This window comes from Cetorhinus maximus, chromosome 3, assembly GCF_964194155.1.
Source record: "Cetorhinus maximus chromosome 3, sCetMax3.hap1.1, whole genome shotgun sequence".
Taxonomy (NCBI): Eukaryota; Metazoa; Chordata; class Chondrichthyes; order Lamniformes; family Cetorhinidae; genus Cetorhinus; species Cetorhinus maximus.
In genome coordinates, this window is record NC_135881.1 from 109,612,659 (window position 1) to 109,631,516 (window position 18,858).

An 18,858-nucleotide genomic window follows, 5' to 3' on the forward strand; every position below is an offset into this window, starting at 1 on the left:
TTTCAGCATCATCGGAGCAGGGCAGGGGGGAGGAGGCAGAGGGCCCACCTCTCTCGCCTGAGGGCCCAGAGGAAATCCACTCACCAGCGTCACACCGTCTCTGCCAGGCAGGCACCAGCACAGATACTACCACCTCGGTGGGAATTAGATCTTCGGCTAGTGTCCTGGGGCACTCGCTTGAGGTGCGGGCAGAGACAGAGAGTACCCAGGGCGCCAGCAGTCAGAGGACTGCTGGGAACAGGTACATGCTCGGTCAGTGGCTGATGATGTACCTCTGGAGTTGTCCATGAGGCAGCAAATACTGGAAGTGCAGCAGGGTATGTGGGAAGATCTGGCGGAGATACATGAGGCTATGAGTGGCATGGTGCCCATGCTTGAGGAGTCCACGGGGAGCATCACTGATGCTATGAGCCTCATGCCTGAGCATCATGCTTCCTCCTTGGAGGGAGTGGCGACTCTCGTGGAGAGGCTTCTCCAGGAGAACAATCAGGTCCTCCTGGGGTTGCGCTTGGACCTGCAAGCCCTCACAGTGGCATTGACTTCAGCTGGTCAGTGCCAGTGTGGGAGATGGTCTGGGCACCAAGTATCCCAGCTCAGTGCCCTCTACATCGGCGCAGCAGCTGCCTGTCATCTCTGCGGGCTCCTCTCAGGGCGCTCTGGATGAGGGCAGCAGCTCCTCCACCCCTCTGCCAGTAACGGTGGCATCCGATGAGGCTGCGGCGACTGGGGAGAAGCCAGCTGTAGAACTGGCAGCTCCCTTCCAGGCGGGGCCATCAAAGGCTCCACGGGCCAGAGGACGTCTGCCAAGGTCATCGAGGCCAACAGGACAGTACAGTAAGCAGGCTGTCTCAGATGCCAGTGCCAGCGAAGGGACAGCATCTAGATGTAACACCCGTAACTGTAAATTTAAGGCACCTTAGGCACACCACGGGTTTCTCAAAGGCGCTTTTATGTTTGCCCATAGTAATTCGTTGAAGACTTGGTGTGATGTGCAACATCTTTGTTTTTGGTTTATGAAGTTACACTTGTTCTCTCAATAAATTTTGAAATGTTGCCATGCCTCAGGGTGATTCCTTACTTCTGCAGGTGGATGGGAACGTATGATGTTATGAGTGAGTTGTTTGACATCGAGCTTTATTGATAAGGGCCTTAGTTAATGTTACTATCCAGGCAAATTTAGCACTCAGGTATCGAGTATGGAGCCTGCAGCCCTGGCATGTGTTGAAGGTCCATCTGTGGTGGCTAGCTGAAGGTTCTTTGGGTTAGAGCCTCCTGGGTGTCCCTGACTCCCTTGAGTATGCCCGGGTCAGCGCCTACCCCCTCAGTGTTCTCCAGTGCGTGCTCATCCTCGGACTCACTGCTGGACTTATCGTGTGTGTCCGGAGCAACTGCATCTACGTCTTCCTTGTCCACTGTGACATCCCTTTCGAGTGCCAGATTGTGGAGAGCGCAGCAATGAACCACTATCAGTGACACACGATCTGGGGAGTATTGGAGTGCGCCCCCTGAACGATCCGGGCATTGGAAGCACACCTTGAGAAGATCGATGGTTCTTTCCACCACACCCTTGTGGAGGCATGGCTCCTATTTTACCGCTGCTCAGCCTCTGTTCTTGAAAGGCAGAGAGGCATCATGAGCCACCTTTTGAGGGGGTAGCCTTTGTCATCCAGCAGCCATCCGTCCAGCCGGGCTTGAGCACTGAAGAGCCTTGGCACCAGGGAGTGTCTCAGGATGTAAGCGTCGTTGGAGCTGCTTGGGTACCTTACACAGACTTGCAGAATCTGTAACTTGATCACGCACTATCTGGACGTTCGTGGAGTGGAATCCTTTCCTGTTGATGAAAGCACAGGGCTCACCCGCCGGTGCCTTGATGGCCACATGTGTGCAGTCGATTGCACCCTGGACGCGGGGGAAGCCAGCAATTGCTGCAAAGCCTCTGGCTCGCTCTGCCTGGCTGGCCTCATCCCAGTGGTAGTGGATGAAAGTTGATGCACGTCTAAACAGTGCATCAATCACCTGCTTGACACAAGTGTGGACAGCTGCAAAGATCACCCATCCGACCCCTGGAATGAGCCGGAGCATAGAAGTTGAGGGCAGCTGTGACCTTTAGCATGTGGTGCCCACCCACAGATCTCAGGGCCTATCATCTGACAGATGGAGGTGACTGTCTCTCTTGAGACATGGAGGCTCCTTTGGCACTACACCTCAGACATAATGAGGTAGCTGCTTCGCCGCCTCTATACCCTGGCAGCAGGATAGTGGCGTCTTCCACCTTAGACTTCCTGTTGGCCCTCGTGCCTGAGCCTCTCCTCCCAAAGGTGGCTCCCCTGGAGGCTGAATGTGGACTCCTGGCCTCCTCCCACTTCTGGCCATCCCTTCCTCCTCAGAGGAGGTGCCTCCAGTGGAGAGCACAACTCCCTGGCGAAGGGAAGGCTTCCTGAAAGCTGCAGGGCCCAAAAATGATCAGTACTGTAGAATTCTGACCAGAAAGATTTTACTCCTGTCTAAGCAGCTGGTATGAGTTTTGAGGTATTCCTGCTCACACAGGCAAGTATCAGTAACTTTCACAATTAAATATCTGACAGGTAACATTTGTGACCCCACTCACCCCTCTTATCCTGCCTGTGGATGAGGTTTGTACAAATGTCTCCTCCCCGCCTGCCCATTGCGCCCTTGCGACGCCCTGAAGATCGCACGGGCCCCAAACAATTGCAGTCAATTGTCGCCTCAAGGGCCTTAATTACATAATTAATGCTGGGCGCGCATTGGAGAATATTGCGTGCCCGCCCACCTAAATATCACGATGGCACGCTGTGACATCGGGACGATCGCCCAACGTCACCCCATGTCATTTTACATGTCAAAGATTACACCTAAAGCAAAAGTTATCAGCATAAATGGCCAAGTGTTTCTGCCAATGGGCTCAACTAAAATGTTTGAACCAGAAGCACTTCTAGTTCAGGACATGGTGACTGACTGGAACCAGATTAGTGTCAAACATTTAATCTGAGTGGCCCAGCCAGTTTCATCTATATCTTTATCTCTCTCCTGCAAGTCCCATGCCCTAACTCCCAACTGAAGTAGAGCTTAATGCAACTCATCTTTAGCTTATCTTCCTCAGTTTTCTCACCTCATCTTGCCTCATCAGTCTGAGTTCACTGCTCTCCCTCCATATAATCTAATTACCTATAGTCATGACCAACTTCTTGACCTTGGCATCTCATGTGGCTTCTCTACTATTGTATTGATCACAGACAAGGCCAGCTGAATGCATCCTTGTACCCCTTACCTTTCACATCCCTTTACTGCACCTTGCAACTGCACCTCATGCTGTGTAGGAAGTGAGAAAACTCTTCACAGAGCCATCTATTACTGCCCTATCAAGTTCCCAAATGTCATGCCTTTCGCCCTTCATTCACCATACTAACTCAGCCACTGCTTCTCCACCTATGATGCTATTGCCCCCAATAAAACCCTTACTCTCTTTCCCCACCCTAGTTTTCTTCCAAGTGTGATCCTCAGCTAATAGGGTAATATTCCATTGTATTACTCCACACTCCAAGCTGCTAAATGAATATTTTTCTTAGAAAATGCTAGGATGGAGTTTTATGAGTCATTATTAAAACCAAGATTTGCAGAGATCCATGGGTTCAGATTGATATTTTAAAAAATACACAAAATCAATGCCTTAGGTTTCATCTGTTTATTCTGAATGTACAGGATTTACAACTCAGTACTTAAAGACACATTCAAATACTTCATTACTTGAAAACCTTAACTAATGTTCACACAAGTCATATTTATATATACAATGTTTAATATTTCAATGAAAAAGAAATTAAAAACTAAAACTATTGTGGCATTAATAAGGCAATGCAGTTTGGTGTGTTATATACACAAATGTATTGTGCAACAGCATTAGATTTTCAATATTTTTATGCCGATTTAAATAATTTAATTAGCACAAAAATCAGAAATCTTAAGAATTTAGAGGGCATGGGTCATTGTTGACAGTATACGATGGCTATTATTGTTTTACTTATTGAAGTAAGTTTAAAACAGTAAACAGTTTTACTAAATTGACTAATTTGGATTATTAAGTCTCTATAAAATATTCACCTTAAATTGGAATCTTGAACAAAGTTTATAAACAACAGTTTTAACTTTATTTATGGTTTTTTCAATGTACATTTTGTATGGGAAAATATCGTAACATGCAGCTGATGGAAGCATTGCAACATGTGCATGAATCTTGAGACTTTATGTGAATACTGTTAATTATTCACATTGAAGCTTGTCCTAATATTTAATGGCAAAAGCATTTTGGATCATGTTAATTATTTCCCATATCACTTTTTCCGTCATGTACTACAATACAACATCATACCACAGATAACAAAAAGTTATTAACCACCTAGTTAAAATTTCAAACTTTATTCCGCAACTTATGTGGAAATGCCATACAAAAATGTAATATATATGTAGTATATAAGTATTGGTTATTCTTCCAGTACTTTGGAATTCTTGGGACTGTTTATATGGATAAAAAGTATTTATGCACCCTCTTTGACATGGTGATCAAGTTTGTAAATGTTCTACAATAATCAAAAATGATAGTGATATGGAATTGGCTTAATAAATTGCTTAGATCATCATTGGTCTTTGTCAGATTCATGGAAAGGCATAAAGTGGGGTGGGTTTGATATTGAGTTACACTATAGGCATCTACTGTATCTAGTTTAAAAATACCCATTTAATGTGTCAGATTGCTGTGTTTCTGATGGATTTCAGTAATTCCATTTAAAGATATGTCCATATTAGTACATATTACCCCTTCATTGCATTTTTACATAGTAACTGATAACTACACCTCTTGAAGAATGCATGATTTTATGCATTTTGTAATTCATGATCAGAAATTACATTTGGGAATATTGGAGGATGAAATTTTAACACATCTGTAAGACATTGCTTTGTTCACTATCTTATGGCAGCATTAACTGATTTAAGATCAAGGGGCTAATGCCTCTGTTACAACACTTGTCGGAGGAATGTTGTATGGCGTTTTAAATGTTCATCCACTAACATCAGTGACAGGAATTCTGAGCCTTAATTTAATTTTAATCTTCTGGTCCATTATGCCAAGTAGCAGTTCTTCAAGTGTGCTTGCGCGCTCATCCAACACACACACAGATTCTTTTCCACTCCTTAGGGATGCTGGGGGCAATTGTGTCATGTAACTGAGATCTCCTAACTTAGCACAAGCAAGGGACAGAAGCGGAGGTGCTCCTGCATAGTTTTACATCACAGGGCACATTTACTTAACTATGAAGGAGCACCAAAACAACCTGACATGTTTGCTCATGTGGAGGCTGTGGGAACACACATAAGAGAACAAATTTATTGTTTTAAGTTTAACCTTAATATAGCTGTAGATCATGTAGTTTTAATTAGGGTCAGGAACTTCAATTAGAAACTGCAATAAAGATGATAATTCTTTGAAACAATTCAGTGATCTGCTACCATACAATAGACAAATCAGAATTGAAGTCAATAGTTCCATGATAGGCGGACATTATGCAAATGTTTCACAAAAATGGATGATTTCCCAAGTGCCCTGCAACCATTAGTGACTATACAATTAGCCCTTGGCATTCCATTATGAGGTAGTAAAACTACAGGAAGAAGTGGTATGAGCAGTAATTACATTTTGCTTTACAGCACCGCACATTACTTTGTTCAAAATGTAAACACACCACTTTACTCAAGAACATCTGAAGAGCACTATTTTTTAATACTGAGTTGTAAGTGTCTGTGCATGGTTTGGTTCAAACTCTTGGTTTAATCTTTTATTTTTACACAGTCCATCCTTTGATGTTTGCAGTCCTTATAATTGAGCAAAACCACTTCTGGTTCTCACAACCAACTTCAGCATTATGTCTGTTATTGCTGGGAGGGATATTAGACACTGGTGCCAGCTAACCCAGTCTCACTGGTACCTGGGGAAAAAAGAACAATTAATTATAGTTGCATGCTACTGGGAATTATCAGATTTTTCTCAGTCATAGCCATGACAAAGATTTATTAGCACTGGTGCTAATTGGAAAAGCCTGTTACAACTTGTGCATTATGTACTAATTATATAATTTTGTATTAAGGGCAAACATCCATCTTCAACAGCTGTTATGAAAGATTGTTTTATATAATTGAGCCACGGAAACCAGAAGGTTCTACTTTTGATTCCTAAACCATGTTGAATTAGCTGGTCTCAGCTGGGGCAGAGAAACAGGAAAAACCAGAACAACAACAATGATGACTTATGTTTAAAAAGCAGCTTAAATTAGAATAACATTTTGATGGCTTTCATAGAAGCCAGAGAAAGATTCCAAAGTCAAAAAAGGTGATATTAAGGCCTAAATTCTTTGGCTTCCCAAATCAAGTGTGATTCTCACGACACTCTGGCGGATATGTTCGAGAACTAAGCTAAATTTTTCTTTGGACTCATCAGAATATATCAGGTGTGCTATGGCTGTCATATAAATGCCCTGACACTGCTTGCCCATCAAAGCCTTACCAACTCCTCAGTGCAATGTCCAGAGGGCTTTAAAGAGGTTCTTAGAGGAGATGTTGTGGAGAAGCAGAGGTGGATTAAGGAAGGAATTCTGGAATCTAGCGTTTAAGCAACTCGAGGCATGACTATTGATGATGGGACAAATTGAATGGGTGGTGCAGAAGATGTGGTGGACCACAGGACTCTCAGTGGGTTGTAGATCTGGAGCTGGTTACAGAGATATTGGGGTTGGGGGGGATGTATGGTGAAGCTAGGAAGAGTAGTAGATACCAAGATGTAAATGTTAAATTTGAGATTTAGGGGAATGGAAGCCAATCTGGGTCTGATGGTGATCAGGATATACTGAGGGCAGGATATGGGCAGCAGAGTTTAGGATTACCTGAGTTTTGCAGACGGTGGAAAATGGAAGGTCAGCCAAAACTGTATTGGAACGGTCGAGTCTGCAAGTGATAAAGGCAAGAATGAAGATCTCAGCAGCAGACAGAGCGATGCTGAGATGGTAACAGGTGATGTTAGCATGGTAGGCAACTTTTGTGATGGAGAAGATACGGGATCAGAATCTCAGCTTGAGGTTAAGTAGTACAATATGGTTGCAAACAGTCTAGTTTTACCAAAGAAAGTAGACACTGAATTCAGCCACAAACAAAGATTTGGGAAAAAACCCAAATTATGAAAGGTATAGTAAGGGGGTTACTTTGATTTTCAGTGTGTATAATAGTTGTCTTCCTAGAAGTTCCTCTCACCTTCTTGCCACAAATGAATCCAGAATATCCTGCTCGACAGGAGCACACATTTGGAAGAATACATTTCCCTCCGTAAAGACATTTTTGTCGGCATACAGCTTTGAAACATAATATAAAGCACATATTGATATAACACAAAACATATAAACAGTAAAATTTTCATATGAAGTGATGACGCTTTACTTTAAATCACCAATCTCTCTCCTCCCAAAGGTGCTGATTTATGCTGGGCTATCGTACAATAGCCAGACTTTGGGCCTCTTGCCCAAAGTGTCTTGTTATTGGAGTTTCTGAGGGAGGGGTGAGTGAAATTCCTCCTACCTAAATGCTTAACAATAAATAATCTACTAAATGAGAAACTGTGTTATGCTCGTGCAAATTATTTCACTAAAATTATTGACAGGAAGATTTTTGCCTCCTAATTCAATCAGATTTCTGTAAGGCCATTTCTTTTTGCAACTATCTGCTGTGCTATAACTCACTGATAACTAAACTGATCCCAACTGCATTATCATCACTTACAATTTCCACCGTATCTTTGATTGAGCGTTGTAGAAAACCCCACAGGAATGGCATAAAGGGTTATTTCCTCAATTTTATGGGCAGAATTTTGCCCTTGGCAGGGGAGCCCCCGCCACCTGCAATCGGCACCGCACTGTGATTTCACGTTGGGCCAATTAAGTCCCACCCAGCATGAAACGCGAGCGGCAGCACTGACCACTGCCTGTGCGGGCGGGGGGAGGAGGGTGAGTAGGCCGATCATGTGGGAGCACTGCATAATCTCCCTGGGGCATGGAGCTGCCTCAGGGAGATGAAGAGATAGGAAAAAATTTTTTTTAAATAAAAATGTAATGAAACATGTCCCCTCATGCACCTCTGTCACATGAGCAGGGACATGTTATTAATTAAATTTTAAAACTTATTATTATTTGCTTTAGGAAACCTCATCCCGCCCATGGATGAGGTTTCAAAAAAAATGCAAAGGCTGCTTGGCCTTTTCGCCTGCCCGCCAACCGTTAGGTTGGATAGGCAGCGAAAAAATTAATTTAATTGATTATTTTATGGCTTTAACAGGTCTTTTAGTTGTTGGTGGGCGCGCTGCTGGCTCCGGTGCGCGTCTGTTGATCGAACTATCGTGAGACTGTGCACTGACATCGGCACACTCGGCCGACGTCAATGCGTGTCATTTCACGCTCAAGCGGGTTGGGCACGTGCCTGCCCACCAAACGAAAATTTCTGCCCTATAGGGTTTTCAATGATCTAACAAAGTTGTGATGAAAAATTGGGAGAAGTTCATGAAAATTCTATCACCATATATATTTGGTATTTTAACACAGATTTACTAATGCTGTAAATTGTGGAAAGGTTTTTTTGTGTGCCAGTGTAAGTTTCAAGACTGGGGCTTGGCAAATTCTTAGACAGCTTCGTGGTCTAGGGAGAAAGCTGACTCACTCGGTTTCACCTCACTTGATTTGGTGGGTGAGATACAAGTGCAAAAAAACACTTGGGATGGGAAGTTTGTCGAGTAATGGGCAACTTAAAGAGTTTCTTTACACCTTTTCTGAGCAGGAAGGGAACAACAGGGTGGCAGAGCTTCACTCGTATGTTTTCCCACTGATGAGGCAATGCCGAGTCATCTCAGTTTTTGAACAGATCCTATGGCTTTGTTGGTAGAGCAAGTTTAAAAAAAACAGGAGCACTATGTTCCCCTCGGATGGGCACCATTTTCATGGAGAATAGAGAAGAAGCATGGTAGGAAGTTGCCGACTATGTCAATACCAACAAGAGATAACAGGACCCAATTGCAATGCTGGAAGAAATTTAATAACCTTACCGGGTGTGCTAAGGTTAAAACAAAATTGACCGAACAAAGTAAAGCAATGATATGCTGTGATTAGGTTACCTTAGAAGTGCATAAAACTTAATCAGACATTCACATATATTTGCCCCATTGAGTCCAATGCCACAACCTACCTTGAAGGTTGGAGCCTCTGGCTCCTTTGAACATCTGCTAACTTGTGGTCTGCTTACATCACTGCAAGTATTGGTGAGTGAAAACAACACACCTCTCATATAACCCATTTGCCAGCCTTTGGGGTTCATCCTCATCTTCCCAATACTCACGATGGAAGAATTCTCATAGAAAGCTAATTGGTAGCTGTAAACATGTTGCGCAGTGAAAGACAAAACTGCTTGCACATAGGTTCATGAGAATCCTTGGTGCGATAATGAAAAAGAGAAGTTCCTGAATTTAACTTAGACTAGGAAAAAAAAGTTTCTTGTGCCTCTTCAAATTTATTTGCCTGCACTGCTCATCACCTGCTATCCCCGGATGCCTAATTATCAAATTAGCTGTGGTATTAAAGCAGGAATAATGGCATGGGAGACCTCAGAAAGGCATTCCCATGTTATTTACATATTAAAATAAAATTTCAAGAAGGGGCTTTTGTTGCTGTCCCTCCCACCCCAGAGGCAGAATTATGCATCATGTTCTGCATGGTAGAGAATCTTACATAAGCTTATAAAATATATAACCTGATTGAACAAATACTAATACTGTCAGGCATTCTGTTGAGAAAAACCGTACCCCATGTGTGGGGTTGGCCGGTGTGCCTGATGTCAAGACTTCCAGCAGGACTTACTGACTTTTGATTGAGGTATAGGCAACCTAGTTAATTTTTCATTGCTCAGAATAAGGCTAAACAAAAATATGTCTACAAAAATTAATTGAATGAATCCAATATCTTGCTGCCTTCTGAAATGCTTTTTTAAAACAGAAAATAAAGAAATTCAGGTGCTGACATTTGGATAGAATTTACCCATAAGCGTGCGGGCGCGGCCCCGCATGCCGAAGTGTAAAATGACTCGCGGTGACTTCGGGCGAGTGTCCCGACGGCACTGCGTGCCATCGCGATATTTCGTTGGGCGGGCGCGCGATGCTCGCTGATCCGCGCCCGTCATTAATTAATAGGCCAATTTAGGCCCTTGTCGCTCCAATCGACCATGATTTTTCGGCGCCAATGCGATCTTCGGGTTGGCGCACGGGCGCAACAGGCAGGGGGGTAGGACATATTTGTATAAACCTCATCCATGGGCAGGATAAGAAGGCTCAGTGGGGTCGCAAGTGCGCTCTGTCAAATATTGATGTTTCAAAGTTTCTGATACTTGCCTGTATGATCTGCAATATTTCAAAACGCATACCAGCTGCTTGGTCTGGACTCACAACCTTCAGGTCAGCACTCTGCAGTGAGGAATCTTTTTTGGGCCTGCAGGTTTCAGGAAGCCTTCCCTTAGCCTGGGAATGGGAGTTGAACTCTACACTGGAGGCAGCTCCTCTGAGGAGGAAGGGAGGGCTAGAAGGGGGAGGAGGCCAGGAGTGCACATGTAGCCTCCAGGGGAGCCACCTTTGGGAGGTCAGGCACAGGCACAATGGATGCAGGGCCAAGAGGTTGTCCAAGGCGGAAAGGGCCACAGAACACGCCACTATCCTGCTGCCAGGGTATACAGATGGCGAAGCAGCTACCTCACAAGGGCTATGGTGGAAGAGAATCATCGGTCTTCTCAAGATATGCTTCTGATGCCTGAAGTGCTCAGGGGGTGCACTCCAACACCACCCAGATCGTGTGTAGCTGATAGTGGTTGCATGCTGCGCTCTCCACAATCTGGCACTGGAAAGGGAAGGCGCAGTGGACGAGGAAGACGTGTACGCAGTCTCTCCGGATGCACAAGATGAGTCCAGCAGTGAGTCCGAGGATGAGCATGCACAGGAGAACGCTGAGGGGGTAGACGCTGACCCAGGCATACTCCAGGGAGGCAGGGACATCCAGGAGGCTTTAATCCAAAGAACCTTCAGCTAGCCTACCACAGATGGACTTTCAACACATGCCAGGGCTGCAGGCTTCATACTCGATACCTGAGTGCTAAATCAGCCTGGATAATAACATTAACTAAGGCCCTTGTCAAAAAAGCTCAATGTCAAACAACTCACTCATAACATCATGGCTTCCCATACACATGCAGGAGTGAGGCATGGCAACATGGCAAAATTTATTGAGTAAACAAAAGTAAATTCATAAAGCAAAATAAAAACGGTGTTGGACATCGCGCCAAGTCTTTGACTAAGTACTATGGGCCAACATAAAAGCACCTGTGAAAAACCCGTGGTATGCCTAAGGTGCCTTAAATTTACACTTACGAGTGCTATGTCTAGGTGCTGTCCCCTCGCTGGCACTGGCATCTGAGACAGCCTGCTCACTGTGCTGTCCTGTTGGCCTCGATGACCTTGGCGGACGTTCTCTGGCCCGTGGAGCATTTGATGGTCCCGCCTGGGAGGGAGCGGCCGGTTCCACAGCTGGCATCACCCCAGTCACCGCAGCCTTAGCGGATGCCACGGTCACTGGCAGAGGGGCGGAGGAGCTGCTGCCCTCATCCGGAGCGCCCTGAGAGGAGTCCGCAGAGATGACAGGCAGCTCCTGTGCCGACGTGAGGTTGCTTCGGACCTCCCTGCTCATTGTAGATGGATGGGCACCAAGCTGGGATACTTGGTGCCAAAAACCATCTCCCACACTGGCACTGACCAGCTGTGGTCAATGCCGCTGTGAGGGCTTGCAGGTCAGAGCGCAACCCCAGGAGGACCTGATTGTTCTCCTGGAGGTGCCTCTGCATGGGAGTCGCCACTCTCTCCACGGATGAAGCATTGCGCTCAGCCATGAGGCTCATTGCATCGGTGATGCGCCACATGACTCCTCCAGCATAGGCACCATGCCACACATTGCCTCATGTATCTCCACCAGATCCTCCCGCACACCCTGCTGCACTTCCAGTTGTACCATTGGGACAGTCTACACCTGAACAGTGCTGGGGCTGATGTCCTCGTGAGCTGCCTAACCAGGGACGTAGAGACGGTTTAAACTGAATAGTGGGGGCAAGGGATCAAATTCGGGAAGATATGGTAAACCAAAGAACAGATACAAGGCAAGAGAGACAGGTATTAATATGGGGAATGATGCAGACTGTAAAAGGATTGGACAGAGAATATAATCCTAAGGGGAGAATATTTTCCCCATCGGGCGGGTGGGCTGGTTGGGAGCGGAGCTGATCGCTGCCCACGATCGGCTGCACGCCACCATTTTATGTGGGCAGGCCACAGCGTGATGCATGCCCGGTAGCGCTCAGTGCTACCTGTGCGGGTGGGGGAAGGAGAGTGAGTTGAAAGAGTGCAGAAATCTCCCTGAGGCATGGAGCTGCCTCAGGGAGATAAAGTTGAATTTTAAAGTTCAAAGTAAAAAAAGTTAAAAACCATTTACACATGTCCCCTCATGTGATATGTTTATCAAATGTCCAATAAATATTTATTAATTTAATGAACCCTTCATGAACCCTCACCTGGCCCGTGGATGAGATTTCATGAAAAATGCGAAGGCTGCCTGGGCTCTTCGCTTGCCCACCAACCTTAGGGTTGGATGGGTAGCCCTGTCAAATTGTTTAATTGATTTATTAATGGCCTTAACAGGCCTTTGACAGTTTGGCGGGCATGCAGCCGACTCCGGTGCGCACCCGCCGAACAAAAGATCGGAACGACACGCATTCTGCATTTGGACATGGACTGCTGTTGATGAAAGAATTGGCCTGCGGTGTCAGTGCACTCTCCATGGCATTGGAGACATTTTTTACAGCTTCCTCTCATGGAAATTTGTCAGTCACTCCTTTTCTTTTTGAGGTAAGGCTCACTGAAATTATGAACTGCTCTTCTGTTTCTTTTTGCAAAGCCTTTGTTTCTTCTTTGGCAGATCCTCCAATGGGAGAGGTTATTGAAATTGTGTACAAAGTCTGGTGTAGCTACCTGATAGTGAATTGATTAAGTCAAACACTTTCCTACTTCCCATTCCACTGGTGCAATGTCCATCCAAACGAGGCATTTTAAAGAATACAGTCAAAAATTCCAAGCACCCTCAATACAGTTTACTCGAGATTTGTATCGGATATCCTATAGTGTACATGTAAATGATCTGACTCATGAAATTTTGGCAGATTCAGCTCCGCAGAGCATGACTTGGCACATCTAAAGATTTACTGTACAACTCTCACACAATTTGGTATGTGGAATTTAGAATGTGGGCTCTTGCATCCAATGATTTTAACACTAGTTGTTGAATTTAATTGCCAAAGGAGAGAACAAGAAAGGAAGAGCTAGGATAACTACATTTGTTCCAGTGACTATTAAATGTATTTGATACATTCTGACCTTGCAAGCACCCTCAGAATTTAAAAAAATAGAATGGTACATGCAACTGTCTTGAAAATGACTTACGCATTTGGCACTGCAGTCCTTCCCATCCAGTCACGCAATGACAAGTACTGGGACCAATGCACTCTCCTCCATTCTTGCACTTCTGTAGACAGACAGCTAAATTGACATAACATGAGCAGATGTTCAATACTGCATGCTACAATTTATTTGAATTTTAATACATTTAAAAAGCACAGGCATACACCATTTGAAGGATACAGGCTAGAATCTTCTGTTCGGTGTGCAGGGGCGGGCCCCACACGCCAACGCGTAAAATAGCGCAAGGTGACATCGGGCGTGTGTCCCGACATCACCGCGCGTCATTCCGATCTTCAGTTCGGTGGGCCCACACAGGAGTCGGCTGTGCACCCGCCGAACTGTCAAAGGCCTGTTAAGGCCATTAATTAGCTAATCAAACTGATTGTCAGGGCTGCCCATCCAACCTTAAGGTTGGCAGGCAGGTGAAGAGCCCAGGCGGTCTTCGCATTTTTTATGAAACCTCATCCACGGGCGGGATTAGGTCCCACAAAGTGTTTATTAATTAAATAAAATGTCTTATGAAAATTCATAAACAAGTCCCAGCTCATGTGACACTGTCACATGAGGAGACATGTTTGAGTAATTTTATCTTTTTTGTTTTCCTATGTTTTATTATTAAATTAATCTCCCTGAGGCAGCTTTGTGCCTCAGGGAGATTTCTGCACTCTTTTGCACATATGTGCAAAAGAGCACAGGCCCTGACTCTCCCTCCTCCCCCGCCCACACAGGTAGCACTGAGCGCTTCCGGGTGCGTGTCATGCTGGGCGGGCCTTAATTGGCCTGCCCACGTAAAATGGCAGCGTGCAGCCGATCGCGGGCGGTGATTGGCTCCGTGCCCGCTTCCGACTGGCCCGCCCGACGGGGAGAAAATTCTCCCATTCTGCTTGTAGTTCAAAACAACCAAGAACACAAAATTTAAAGCTGCAGAGCTTTGAGAAGTAGAGGCCTTGATATGGCCTTTATCTCTTAATAACATGGCATGCATGCACATTAGGGACTACATAAAAATTCTGACTTACGTATGTTACACCTTTTCCCCCTCCATCCTGACATGCAAGAGCAGATATTAGGACCCACACACTTTCCTCCATTCATGCACATTGGCTCACAGACACCTTTAAAAGAAAGAATTGTGTCAAGATATATAACTCACAGTCCATTTGCAGGATGAAATAATATGTTTTATAAAGGGGATGGAGACACTAAGAGGAAGTATAGGAATTTGAAAGAGGGAATGAGAACATGAGAGTTGTTTTTAAAAGCAAAGAGAGAAGTAGCAAGGTGAAGGGATTTTAGAAGGGTGTTTCAATGGGCAGAGACATAGGCCAGGATTTTACCACCTGGGAGGCACGGGTGGTGGTAGGGGAGCAAAAATCAAGCGGAGCCAAGTTGGATTGGCCCGCAGTATCAGGAGCCCGCTTGTCATCTTTAATTGGACCCCCAAGAGTCAATTAGGAGGCTGCTTGTGTTAAATTTGCCTTCCATGCTTGTGTCCCCTTGTTTTTTGCACCAAACCATTCCCCCAAGGCTGTCGGCTGCAGGCTTAGGACCCACTTTTTACCCCAAAGTCAGGGTCCCGACTCAGCTCGTAATATTTAGCCCATAATGGCCGTAAGATCAATCTCTGATGGTGAAGAGGTTGAGAGAAAAGCAGTAATCCAGAGTGAGAGGGATGGAGAATTTGGGCTTGGACATGGTGGGGGTGATTAGGTGGTGGAACAATGTGAAAACAAAGACAAAAATCTTGATTTGATTCTTTTTGCAGCCCTCTGCTGGATTTCCACACTTGCTGGTATTTACATTAGCCTTTCCTTTCCTTATCCACTTGTTGAACATGGCTGCTTAACCAGATATGTGCAGCTTTTGCAATTTCAGGTCATGTTCTGGTTTCGTATCATACCAAATACATCTTTGAATAATTCCCACTTGCTTGTCTGTAGATTTACCTATTAGCAGTTCAATAACTTCTCATCCTTCTGAATATTGTCTTACTTAAATTCTACCGTAACAAAAGCCCAAATTGAACAAAAACAGATTATTACACCATGAACTTCATGCACATTCATATATTATAAAGAATAATTCAGGTTGGAAAATGTTTCAAGACATAATATATTCTGTGGTTCAGATGAATTAGAAATATAGGACAGCATTTTAACTGTGGCACACTGTTCCTGATGGTGGAACCAGAAGTGGGCGCCACATCTGCTCTCTTGCTTTTTGCCGGTTCCCATGCGATTCCAATGAAAATTAAATTGCCGGCGGTTCGCACAGGAGACAGGAGAGAGAGAGAAGTTGAGGGGGGGGGTGGGGGGGTGTTGTAGGGACACCCACCCCCTCAACTTCTCTCCCCCCTCCCCCCTGCCCCCCACCCTCCAACCTTAAACCAGCTTATATTTCACCCCTCTCCTAACTATACTCAGTTCTGCTGAAGGGTCATGAGGACTCGAAACGTCAACTCTTTTCTTCTCCGCTGATGCTGCCTGACCTGCTGAGTTTTTCCAAGTAATTCTGTTTTTGTTTTGGATTTCCAGCATCCGCAGTAGTTTTTTGTTTTTATCTCTAAATTAAAGATAGCATTTAAGGAAAAGGAAAATTTTGTCAAAAAGGATAATAAGTCTGAGGATTGGGAAGATTTTAAAATTCAGAAAAGGATGGTGAAGGAATTGATAAAGAAAAATAAGGATATGAGAGCAAACTAATTAGAAACATAAAAACAGCTTGTAAAAGCTTTCGTAAATGTAAAAAGGAAGAGATTAGCAAGAAAGGAAGAGATTAGCGAGAGTAAACTTGGGTCCCTTAAAGGCAGAGACAGGAGAAATTATCATGGAGAATATATAATGGGGCAGATACTTTGGGAGAATTTTAACCAAATAAAAATTTAGGTCAGTGTGGCAGGGATTAAAGTTTTAAAAATTAGAATCCACACCTAAATTCCCCTTCCAATTGTCCACTTCCAGCTTTAACCGAAGCAGAAAAGTTGAGCTACCAGCCTCATTGTTGTTCAAATTGTCAACTTTAACTATGATCAGTCAGGTTTCCTGAGCCCAGCAGCTACATCTAGACAAGGGTTTCTCATATCTAATAGGTGATTGCCTTTACACCAATCTGCCGGATCTAGTGTGCCTGTCTGAGCAACCCTGTGATCAACAACCACCCACATCCTTGAGGACTCTGATCCTGCAGCTTGCAAAGCCTCCGATTACCCTCATGCCTCAGATTCCCCTATGCAGAGGCCTCTGATCATTCCCCAAGGCTTTCAAACTCCCCCCACCCTCCCCCATCCCGACAGGCCAGGCAAGTAAAAATCCAAGCCTTTGTCTTTGTCTTCACAGTAGAACACAGAAAAAATATTCCAGAGGTAGTGGGGAACCAAGGATCCAGTGATAATGAGAAATTTAAGAATATTAGTATAAGTAAAGAAAAAGTACACAAAAAAGTAATGAGGCTAAAAGGTGACAAATCTCATGCACCTGATGGCCTAGCCCTTAATATCTAAAATACCTAGTTACAGAAATAGCAAATGTATTTGGTTTGATTTTCCAGAATTCCCTAGATTCTAGAGAGCTCCCTTCGGATTGGAAGGTAGCAAACGCAAACCTGCTGTTCAAGAAAGGTGGGAAAGAGAAAACAGTCAACTATAGGCCAGTCAGCCTGACATCAGTTGTAGGGGAATGCTAGAGATTATTAGGAATGTGGCAACAAGGCACTTAAAAAATCATACTATGATTGGGCAATATCAACAGGGGTTTATGAAAGGAAAGTCATGTTTGTCAAATCTGTTAGCTTTTTACGGTTGAAAGTATTAATATGAATAAGATGCAGCAGTAGGCTATTCAGCCCCTCAAGCCTGCTCTGTCATTTAATAAGATCATGGTTGATCTGATAATAACCTGAAATCTGCATCCTGTCTACCCCCGATAACCTATCAACCCTTGCTTACCAAAAACCTATCCACCACTGCCTTAAAAATATGCAAAGATTCTGCTTCCACCACCTTTTCAGGAAGAGAGTTCCAAAGGCTCACGGCACTCTGAGAAAATATTTTGCCTCATCTCTATTTTAAATGGGCGACCCCTTATTTTTAAACAGTGACCCCTAGTTCTAGATTTTACCACAATAGGAAACATCCTCTCCACATCTACCCTGTCAAGACCCCTCAGGATCTTATGTTTCAATCAAGTCGCCTCTTACTCTTCTAAACTCGTGGACAAAATCCTAGTCTGTCCAACCTTTCCTCATTAGACAACCTTCCCATTCCTGGTATTAGTCTAGTAAAACTTCTCTAAACTGCTTCCAATGCATTTCCATCCTTCCTTAACTAAGGTGACCAATACTGTACACAGTACTCCAAGGCCAGAATTTTGACGTCGGCATGCGGGGGCGGGCCCGACATGGCGATGTGTAAAATTACGCACGATGATGTCGGGCATACATCCCGACGTCACCGTGCACCATCGCGATATCTCGGTGGGCAGACACGCTATGAGCTCCGATGCGTGCCTGCCATTAATTAACAGGCTACTTGAGGCCCTCAAGCCATTAATACACCAAGATTTTTCAGAGCCCGTGTAATTTTCAGGGCGTTGCAGGGGCACAATGGGCAGGCAGGTAGGCCACATTTTTAAAAACCTCATCCACGGGCGGGATAAGGGGTGAATGGGATCGCGAATGTGATTTGTTAGTTATTTACTTGTTAAACTTACTGCTACCTGCTTGTGTGAACAGGAGAACTTCAAATCTCTTCAGAATTGCTGGTACAGGAATAACAGGTCAGGGCTCTGGAGTAAACATCATTCTTGGGGCCTTGCATGTTTCAAGCAGCCTTCCCTTACCCTGGGAATAGAGGTTGTACTCTCCACTGGAGGCACCTCCTCTGAGGAGGAAGAGAGAGCCAGAAGGGGGAGGAGGGCAGGAGTCCATATTCAGCTTCTAGGGGAGCCACCTTTGGGAGGACAGGCGCAGGCACAAGGGCCAACAGGAAGTCCAAGGCGGAAGGGGCCACAGAAGATGCCACTATCCTGCTGCCAGGGTTTACAGGCGGTGATGTCAATATGTCTGAGGTGCAATGTCGAAGGAGGCTCTGTCTCTCAAGGGAGACAGTGTCCTCTATTTGTCAGATGATAGGCCCTGAGATCAGCTCCAACTGTATGGGTGGACACCTCATGTCAGTGGCGTTGAAGGCTGCCTTCAACTTCTATGCCTCCGGCTCTTTC

General features: G+C 44.8%; 1 protein-coding gene across 1 annotated transcript in view; it reads right to left on the reverse strand.

Moving 5' to 3' along the window:
* Positions 1-4,417: 4,417 nt before the first annotated feature.
* vwde (von Willebrand factor D and EGF domains) overlaps positions 4,418-18,858 on the reverse strand; it is a 379,611-nt gene continuing 365,170 nt past the window's right edge. The window contains exons 29-32 of the mRNA XM_078538828.1: positions 14,662-14,757; positions 13,625-13,720; positions 7,315-7,412; positions 4,418-5,999 (exon numbers count right to left, since the gene is read on the reverse strand). Of these exons, the coding sequence (XP_078394954.1) occupies positions 5,979-5,999; positions 7,315-7,412; positions 13,625-13,720; positions 14,662-14,757 (311 nt within the window). The 3' untranslated portion in view covers positions 4,418-5,978. The remainder of the gene's footprint in view (positions 6,000-7,314; positions 7,413-13,624; positions 13,721-14,661; positions 14,758-18,858) is intronic.